Source organism: Rhopalosiphum maidis, chromosome 1, assembly GCF_003676215.2.
Source record: "Rhopalosiphum maidis isolate BTI-1 chromosome 1, ASM367621v3, whole genome shotgun sequence".
NCBI classification, from domain to species: domain Eukaryota; kingdom Metazoa; phylum Arthropoda; class Insecta; order Hemiptera; family Aphididae; genus Rhopalosiphum; species Rhopalosiphum maidis.
This window is the reverse complement of record NC_040877.1, coordinates 50,677,839-50,689,208: the sequence shown is the minus strand read 5'-3', so window position 1 is coordinate 50,689,208 and position 11,370 is coordinate 50,677,839. Positions and strand designations below refer to the sequence as shown.

General features: G+C 23.4%; 1 protein-coding gene across 1 annotated transcript in view; it reads right to left on the bottom strand.

Moving 5' to 3' along the window:
• Nucleotides 1-6,161: 6,161 nt before the first annotated feature.
• LOC113560999 (dopamine D2-like receptor) overlaps nucleotides 6,162-11,370 on the bottom strand; it is a 249,554-nt gene continuing 244,345 nt past the window's right edge. Inside the window, exon 8 of the mRNA XM_026967162.1 lies at nucleotides 6,162-7,498. Within this exon, the coding sequence (XP_026822963.1) occupies nucleotides 7,284-7,498 (215 nt within the window). The 3' untranslated portion in view covers nucleotides 6,162-7,283. The remainder of the gene's footprint in view (nucleotides 7,499-11,370) is intronic.

The following is an 11,370-nucleotide window of genomic DNA, read 5'->3' as shown; positions in this document are numbered from 1 at the left end:
ATTATTGCTGCATAAGCTACAGAACAATAATTATTAATTATAAAAAGTAGATATTAAATATAGTCGTCGAAAACAGAAACTAGCAATGCGCGTATTTTTCTCTATTTATAAAATATTCACAAACACAATAAGATTCTATTTATATAAAATTATGCGTTTAGAGTAGAAAATATTATTGCATATTATTGTAATATGCAAAAACAAAAAAAAAGTGTGAAAATGCTTTGAAATATAAAATACATACATACATATCAAAATTTCATATATAAAATATGACATTTTTTATTATTATTAATATTTCTTTAAAAAATAAAAGAATACACTATATTTCTAAATGATATTGAATTAATTTTATTTTGCTATCTCCAAATAAATTGGTGAATATTGTCTTAATTGTATTGCCAGTATTATGTATCTTGTACTCTTGTACCGTTTCATTCGTAATCTAAAATAATAAAATTTATAATTAGCGATTATAAAAAAAAAAATTTAACTCATGTTTATAAATTAACAAGTATTTATGTGTGTCTAATGTTAATAGTTAACCTATAAAAAATAATCGATAAAATAATAATTTTATTTACTTTGAATCGAATATGGAATATAAGCTAATTTATATTTTATTTTTTAGATATAAGATAATTTTCATACGATAAAGAAAAATAAAAAGTCTTAGTTAGAATGATACTTACTACTATTATAATATTATTGTATTATAAACAGTTATTTAAAATGAAAGATATTTTTTTTACAATTAATATAACTAACTCCTGCAACCCAATTTTTAAACAACTTATCCAACTTCACAAGAGGAATTTATAGTTATGGCCTTATGGGTTGGCCTTTTATAGTGGTATGTTGTCAGATGTTATGTAAAAAATAAAAGCATACCTACATGTTGTATGCATGTGCCGTATCGTGTAAAAGTCAGCAATTAACAAAAGTTATTTATTTATATCGCAGTCAGAGATGAGTGATAACTATCGCATTTCACATTAAAATTGTTTAATAACAATAATATATAAAAACAAGTTTGGTTTTAACTCTCAATATAGAATTTATAGCTATTTCGTTAGCACCCATGACTAATGTAATGGTTGTATTCCAGCATGAATAATATTTACAGTTTACTTACTATAGTATAATATATAATAGATGGTTTACTATTATTTTTTAAATATTTTTAAGTGTTAAGTAAATAGGTTTAAATAATATATTTTATTTGAAATTAGTTACAAAATTAGTATTGTAAAAATTATTTACACCCTTATCAGTTTGTGATTAAAATTAAAATATATTGTACGATTAAAACATATCATAATAGATAATATAATATTTTAGTTTTGTGATTTCAAATTATAAACTATAAAAATAAATAAGTAAATACAATTATCATAATGTGAATCTTTGATTTAATAATATTATAAATACTAAAAATAAATAAATACCGCGATCTAAAGTCGATAAGAATAAGTAGTATTAAAGTATATAGAAATTTTTAATTTGCATCGTTCAACAATAATTATTTTAATTGAAAATTTAATGAACTATATATTATGAAATATTATCCCTCGGAAAATTTCGACGGGTTATATTTCCCTAGAAGGTTTAAAATATATGTTGGTACGTACTATCGTTCAAAAAACTATTGTGTTGTAATCTAGTATTAAACTATATAATAATATACGTTATCGTAAAGCCGCCGCGACTGCCTCATTGATTTTTAAATAATCTATAACGCGAAGCGTAATCGCGATGGAAACATAAAGTATACGATTTAAAATCTCCAGTATAGGTACACGTACATTGAAAAATGTTAAGTGCAATTCATGTTATGTTCTTCCGACATTGAGTCGAATACGTACCTATACGTGCGCGAATATAATATATAAATGTATAACTATATATTGTATATTATATAGGTATTATAGGTATATACAATAAATTATGCTATTAGAGTGAAAATAAGTCGAATCCGTCGATATCTTTATTTTTCACCGAAAAGGAAATATCCTCTTGACAATTCATATACATACATAATACATATAAATATATATATATATATTAATATTTTATAAATAGTGCATGGCGTATATATTGTGTATCAAATAACGCATAGAACGTATTAAATATTTGATAACTCGACCTTTTCCCCTATGTTCTCAGTTCTGGAAATCTTCTAGTGTGGTGCGCAGCATATAATAATAATATGGTGCATCACCAAGCAGACTAACTCCCCTGACATTTTCAAATTCTTATGATTTGTGCTTCTTGCTGTCTTATGACGAAACAAACTTCAGTTTTTCAAATTGAACTCCTTTTAATTTTTATCGTAAATTGTTTAATGGATTTTTTTAAAATTCTTAAATACTTAATTTAAAGTATGAGTATACGCTCGTAGATGTGCTTGGTGAATCACCTTGTTTACACATTAAAATAAAAGTACTTATAAATTATTTAATTTTTGCAATGTGTATAATTTTATGTTGTACAAAATGTAATAGTTTCAACATAACACATTTTTCAACAATACTATTCGGTTAAATTAAATTAAATAATATTGCGTTTTGTATGTCTGTAAATGACGTGAACGTTTAATTTTCATTTTACCATTTCTCATGTTTGGTTTAAATTTCGAAATTTATAATTTCGTAGCATACGCACACTTTTATACATATGGTTTTATTTTTAACAATTCTTTTGGTAGTGGATTGGTTGTAATTTAACTAAATTTCAAATAAAAATAAATCAGCAAATATCCAATACGATTTTTCAATAATTGTCAATATTTTTATTATACAGTATTAATTGTTCGTTTATAGTAATTTTACAATTCAAATATTTACATCACAATCGTAACTTTAAAGGTAACGCGTCTAACTCACATGTTATATAATAATATAATATAAATAAATAAATATAAATGTATGTAATATATATTTCGTAAATTATTTTGTATAGACTAGATTGGAAATTATAATTAATAATTAATATGTATGTATTTTGATATAATCTTTAACAATAATAATAATAAAAAAAAATATAATAATAACAAATTATTATAATATAATAATATATTTTACTTAAAAACTCATATTATTACAAAAAAAAAAAAAAAACATTAATAATAATAATGGGAGTATTGCGCATTATAACAGTTCTTATTGTTTTAATGTTATACAATATTCCGTGATATAATTAATCGACAATGGACTATATTATATGATAAAAAAACGATAATTTTTTTTCCAACGTTTCAACATAATACATATTTATAGGTAATATATACACGATACAATAAATCAATGAAGTTAAAAGATATAATAAATTACAATAACAACAGAGTTTTAAAAATATTCATTGATGAATTTCTTAGTTATATAAACTTATTGACAAAAATTAAAATCTTAATTAATGAATATTATTTCTAATTAATTAATGAACATTTTACTTAATTTATTCCTTCGAAGTTTCAATAAAATACAATTTTTTCTTTTTGCTATCATTTTTGTTTTAATCAATAATAATTTAAATTTACGATCAGCGACAAAACCAAATGATCAAATTAAATGGGTTGTAACTTTGTAAATATACTTTCATTTGTAAATCAATAAATTTATTAAAATAATTTATGATTATTATAGTTTATGAGTATTAAAAAAACAAAAAATTAAAAGTCTTATAATCATCAAATAATTCATAAGCTTTTAAAAAATTAATAATTTTAAAGAAAGTAAAATTATAATTTGAGTACAATAAAAGTAGATTTTTCTTATTATCGAGGTACATAACATAATGTAATAAAGAATTAACACATTTTAGGATATTATGTTCAATTATATTTTTTTTAAATTTACGAAAATATGTAAAAGCAGTGTAAATTATATGATTTATAATATAATTAGTTTTTTACAGTTTCATGTTAAAATCAAGATCAAGTATCTAGGAATAACAAACAATATTAATCAAAACAGATTTATAGTATAGCAACAGTGTCTATGAGGCATAATAATATTATAACAATTTATATTATTATTATGGAATACATATTATTATTATGTTAACAAACATTTGTAATTTGTAACTTTTTTTATTTGATCTAAATAAATGGGAGTATAAAGCTGGATTTCATATATATTAATTTTTATAGATATTTATTCGTATTTAGATATTATTAGAAATAATTTCGGATTAAATGATTTGAATTTTGATAATTGCGGTCAATATTATATTATTAAAACATTAAATTATAACCTGGTGTTATCATTTCACTAAATCCAGCAATATTTTGCTTAAACATAATGTATAATTATATTCAAAGATAAACTTTGTTATCTATTCTTTGAGCAAAATTTACCAGTAATCTAAAATCATATTACATTATTCTGATAAAATATTAATTGGATAGTCTAAACACGTATGCAAAATATATACACGCACCCATAATTATGTATAATATTTATGTAACAAAACAAAGTTTGGTTGTTCGAATATGGTGTGTTTTACCAAAAAGATTCGACTAAAAACTAAAATAAAAACAACGAGAATTAAGTAAAAGAAAATGGTCAATATAAATATGCATTTCATGAACATTATTTTTCGAGCAAAATATGATTACTAGTTGATTTGAGAATATTAAAACTACATGCATGATTATTAATATTTTATGTATCATAGTTCATCTAAATATATTGATAAAACAGTCAGAATTCGCAATACTAACTTAGAAATACTTAGAACACAAATTATGATAGATAATACATTCAAATGTATTTATTAAAACCAATAAGCATTATTCTTATAATATATGAATATTGAATATTACTTAGAATTTATGAGTAGGGTTTGATTTTCAAATGCATTTGTGTATTTTTATAGAATTTTTGACATCATGATTTTCAAGCTATAAATGTATTTTAATTATATATTTTTCAACAAAGATTTTTTTTATAGAATTTTTAATGTTTTTAAGAAATGCTTTAACTTTTTTGTTGATTTTTTCATTTATTTTTACGATAAAAGATGAATTTTTAAATTCTTTATTCATATTGAATCATAATATGACAATATACGAGTCAAACATTTTTCTTTTTATTCATATGGGTCAATTCATTGTTTATATAAAACAGAATAGTTAAATTATACAGTAAAAATAAAACCAAAAATATTTTTTAAATTCATTTTTTGGGGTGTTATTGAGATTTAAAATCATAATTGTATTATTAGGGCTGTTCTCAAATTGTGCAGATCGTTAAAATTTGAGTCCAACTTATGAGATAAATATTATTACATATTTAATTTAAATTGTATAAGATAATATTTTGTTTTATTTTTTAATTGTATTTTTCAACTATTTTATAATTATTGAAATCAAGAAAATCATTTAAAGGTAAATTACTAACATTAAAAATGTTTTCAGTGTGTTGAACAAATATGGCACTTAATTTATTATTGGCATTTTTGTAGAGAAAATTAAAAATAGAATGATTATAAATGAGCGTGAACAATATGAAAAAAAAAAAACTTTAATGTGATTTTATTTAAGTTAACTATTACGTATTTTTAAATATTTTCTCATTTGTGTTGTGGTTTTTATAACGTTATAATTTAGTTTAAGTATATAAACAATTCTCACTTTTCTAGCTTTATACAAATTAAAAATAATTGTATTTAAAAGAAATTTATATGTTGATTATTTTCTTGGAATACACCTTAGCAAGTAGAATAATTATTATTTTAATTAAACCTTTAAAATATGTCTAGACTTGAGAATAGTGTTTTGACGTTTTGAAATAGAAATAATTGAAATATTTTATGGCTTTCAGATTATTATTTTTTTTTAAACTGCTCTAATGAGTTATGTGTAGTTATAATATATACATGTCAAAGACATAATATATTATAATATTATGATTTTTCTTTAAAACATCAAATGTTCTTAATTTTGTAAGTAAAATCTTATGAATTGCGTTTTTATATAGATACAATAAATTCATCATATATAAGGTAATAGAATTCTATTAACTAAAACTAAATTAAAAAAATATCACTTTATGAAAAACAAATACTTGTATAGAATATGTACTTACAAAAAAAAAAAAAAAAAATTAGAGATTAGCTTTTATTGTAATTTGACTACTTATAAAAATTTAAAACTTATAGCATAATGATAATAGTAATATTATATTAATACGACTTTAACAAACCTAAACAGCGTTTTGAGAATCTTTGGGTTAATCATTTAAATTTATTTTACCACCTATATTTAAACGTATATCATTTTAATGGGTATTCAGTCATGAATGTGCACGATAATAAGTTTACAAGTCTTTAATCACTTGTGCAAATGTATATTTTTATTTGAAAATTTCATTGTAAAAACTAAAAATAGAGTTTTTAAACAATAAGTAAAAGTAAAATGAGATAATAGTCGAAACCTAATGATAAAGTTGTTAACTATGATATAATAATTATAATATTGCTAGAATAAATAACGTGATCGTCGTAGTCTTTATGGGCTTAATATCACGTGAGATGCCTGGTTCGTTAGGTATATTTTATTATTATCGTTAACGTTTATGCAAATATTATAATATTAAAATATCGAGATAAATGAAATATCAATAATATGCGGGTCTTGTATAAGGCAAAAGTGTGTGTCTGTCAGTGACTTGCGCTCAATAACGACGATTTTGGTTTACGGTTATGTACCATGAGAAATTAATGGTAGTTAATGTTAATGGTAATTTTATTAAAACTAGCATACGAATACTTCAACCTATTTACTATTATACAAATCTGTTTTAAATTTCAATAGTCGAGTCAAAAACGCACATAATATTATATAAATTTATTGTTAAGACACTGTAGCAGATGCTTTATGGGCATCACCTACATAATATTCGTGTATCAGTTTTTCGTCAATGCCCATTGCTTCAATAATAGAATGAAATCATTTATACCTGTTATTGAAATATTTTTAATTTATATTTGCTCATTTCTATTTTTTTTTCACGTATATATTATATTATTGTCGACTTTTACTCTTCGCCCCTATAATAGTTATACCAATATAGTCTTGGTTATAATAATATTACGACAATAATAATTTAATAATAATACAATATTAATGATACGTTATAATAACTATAAATGTACAGGAAGTGACTGCGAGTGAACACTTCATAATAATATGTAACTACAAACGACAGCTGCGGCGCTCGTTCGCGTCACTTGCCGCAGGCGTTCGTGGCGAAACTCTTGCCGGTGCCGTCGGCCACGGGTCAAGTGCCTATCCGCATAAGCTTTTTGAACGCCTTCCGGAACTCCGGATTGAATATCGTGTAGATCACGGGATTAACGAAGCTGTTCATGTAGCCCAGCCATGTGGTCAGTATGAACATCCGGACGCCGGGCGAACACTCCTTATCAAGTTTGTGGCAGATCGCGTCTAGTATGTTGCACGTGAAGAACGGTACCCAACAGAACAGAAATACGCCTGAAACACGAAACGGTATAATAATATTATTATTATTGTGCGTGATGTTCATCTCAAGTTGAACTAAAAATGTCGTTTTCCGAGTCACGGGTTAACGTGAAGCCTGCGGTGAATTTTTATTTGTTTTTGTAAGTAAAATAACTTAAATATTACAAAATGTATACGAATGCGTTTACAAATAATTCTTTACAAATAAATGTATGAAAGAGGTTATATCATTTATTATATATATATATATATAATAAAATATTTGTGTTCAGATGCAGATTTCCAGACATTGCGATGGCTTGAAGTTAACGTTGTAGAATATTTTTTTATGGCATTTAGAATTTGAGTAATTTTTACCATTAACTCTTTTATACGACCGATTTGTTTTTGTGACGAAATAACTCGAATGGGCATCCAAGCGTACCATGAATTTTTTTATACACTTTGATCAAGAGAACTAAGTTCAGTGATACGCCAAAAGAAAAAATCTGTAGTCTTTAATATCCATGCACCTATCCTCTATCTGAACTTTACTATACGTAACTATAATAATTATTAACTATTGTATGATGAATAAGTTTCTCTTGAAATAAGTACAGTAAATATTAACTTTGATTGAAATTAAAAATAAAATATGCTCATAGGATATAATAATTATTTTAAAATAACTGCTGATTTAATATATAAATGAATAATACTATAGTAGTTAATTAAAAGGTTTATTTTTTATCGATGTTTAAGTTACCGGCTAAAAAATAAGTTGAAAATGTATTATAAAATATCATTATTGTTGTGTTATTTATAATATCATACATTTTGCGTCATCAACGAAGGCCATAACTTCATTTTTAAAACTATTAAGGTCATCGATTTTTTGTTAACTCATATTTCCAATAAATAAGGATATTATACTATTTTCTATGATTTACAACCTCATTGGCGGAATTTAGTTACTACCGTATTTTCGGTAAAAAAAAAAAAATTACAATTAAAATATTATAATGAAATTGTTTATCCATTTTCATTGAGAACATTGTTGTTGAATATTTTATTCTATGTTTTATATTTTAAAATCGCAAAGGTATTTTAAAGATTTAAATATGATGTTTGTTTGGATTTTAATTTTGAGTTAATATAGCATATAAATATATAAAGCATAAGTTATATAAATATTACCAAAAAGAATTTAATAAATAAACAATTTGACATATAAATAATTAATAATAATACAATACTATGATAGAATAATCGAGTATGTGTTATTATCATTAGTTATAAGTTACAATAGTAGTTATAAAACATGTTTATTATTTATACAAAATTAAAAAAATATGAAAACAAAACTATAAAAATATAGTGTGCATAACCACAGATTTCTTATGAAAATTACATGTTGCTATGTTCTTACATATATCACTAAACAACAACATGTTCATGCTTTTTATCTTTTAAGACAACGCCATGCCAGCGTGTATTGTATCGTTTCCGTCTTAAAAATATACATATAAAACATAGTACATTTTACGTTCACAATAATCAATTTTTCTCTTTTATTTTAAAAAATAAAGTCCAACAATACCTATTAAATTTAAAGGTAAGATTATTATCTACAGAATTTCAAAGGATTTTATTCATATTGTAATTGCGAAGAAGGTTCTTCTCGCTAAGAAAAAAAAAATAATAATACAAAAACAGAACAAAATAATCGAACTACTTTATTTAATTAAAAATTACTGTTGTGTTATAAAAAACTATTTTTTTTTAAATAGTGAGCCATGTTTATTCTATGTATATTGTAGGTGGGTGTTTATTAATTTTTTAATTTTTTTTATAAGCGTATTTTCCAATGTATCTAATCTTGCAGTTTATAGGTCGTTTAGGGGTTGTATTTAATTTATAGAACCTTATCGATCTTTTTATCACTTATATGATATGATATATTTATATAATACTATACATATAATATAAAAATCAGAATTTACACAATCTTGCTCATTTTATAATTTCCTGCATTTACTTAACTTTAATAAAATAATTTTAAACCAAAATAAGAATCATTAAAAAAATTTATATCATACTCAAACTTTTTTGATTATTCATGTGTACAGTCACATTAATTATGACAACATTTCGGTTAAGACTTAGAACCAACCAGCTTGTCACAACTCAACAGCTTAAAAGTTTCAGACGATTATTGTATTAAAGACGATAAAAGTTCGATCGCAGGTGGGTTGTGGATTATACTCTGTAATGTGTTTGGGTATTTGGCGCCACGGAAAATTTGCAAAGGTATTAGACCCGTGGGTGATCATACCATATCATGAAAATGCGTGCATACGACTCATCCTTGTGACGTATGTGTAATGAACAGTATACTATTATTATAGTGAAATAATATAAATTATATTATATTAACGAAAACCACTGACACAATACAACGAATATAATAATAACGATAACAGTTATATCGTTGTGGTTTTCACTGGCGATGAAGCGTTAGTGGGTTGCCCGTATATATATAATATATATTATGTATATCAGTATACTTATAGAACGATCAAGAAGAATACTCATCTCATTTTTCTTTAAAAAATTAATTAATTTAATCACTGATTTTTTAAATAAGTACGGAAAATATTCTCAAATACTTTAATAGGGGTGTTTTATGGCACTTTTTTATTTTTCAAATAAGAAACATAATTTACTTCTATAAATTGTAAGTAAGATAATTTTTTAAAAATGTTGATGAATCTAAATCGGATTTCGAACAAAAAGTTTTTGAGTTATTTAACTTTGCATACTAAGAATAGGACCTATTGATAAATGTTGATTAGCTTATGATATAACAGGCTTAACAAATAATGTGAAAATAATGATTTGAAGATTATAGTAATTTATTAATATTGATTCATCATCACTTTATAATTTGTGAAAATACTAGATCTAATTTTAAATATATTTCATATTTTTGTAAGACTATTGTCAAGGATTTCATCAATACTACAAACATTTTAATATCTCCAAAAGTACCCGTTTAAATTTTGATTTTTCATATAAAAATATTCAAAAACATTATCTGCTTATCAATTTATAGAAAATATGTAAGTTTTAATTTGAAAAATAAGATGATACTAACACAAGACACACTTTAAACGGTATACAAATCTTAATTTGAAAATATTAAAGTAATTACATATCCACAGCTCAATAGTCGGTATGGTGTTTTACAGTGTGTCTATATTCTATAACTATCACTTTTTAATATAATACCGAATGAGGCGCATGCAATATTCGTTGCATTGGCGTTTCAAAAATAATAAATGTCATAAAAACTAAAGTATAATAAAAGTACCCAAATAATTAGTGAATTGTAATTCTGTTTTAAAACACGCATGTCATTACATAATAATTACTTAAAAAACAAAAAGTAGACGGCTTTTTTTTAATTGTTTTAATCTACAACCTATGGTATATCGTATACCATAAAAAAATAGACGACTACAAGTCAAGCTTTAACTTACTGTTAAAAAACAATAAAAACATCCAAGAAACAACAAAACAATTATCTCTTAAAAGTGCAATCTGTATTAGATTTATATTAAGGGAGAGAAAAATAATGTTACTAAAATACAATTATATCTACTTAATTGACTTTTTGACAATTTAACCGTATAAATATATATATATATTTAAATTTTGTTTACTCTCAATGGATAGTATATATATATATATATATTATAATTGACTTGTCTATGATATTATTTATACATACATATAGTCATGTATAAATATATTTTATTGCATCGTACGATTCTCTTAACATAGTTATATGATAATTCAAACGTTGGATGCCCACGGATGTAATTAAATAATTAAATAATACA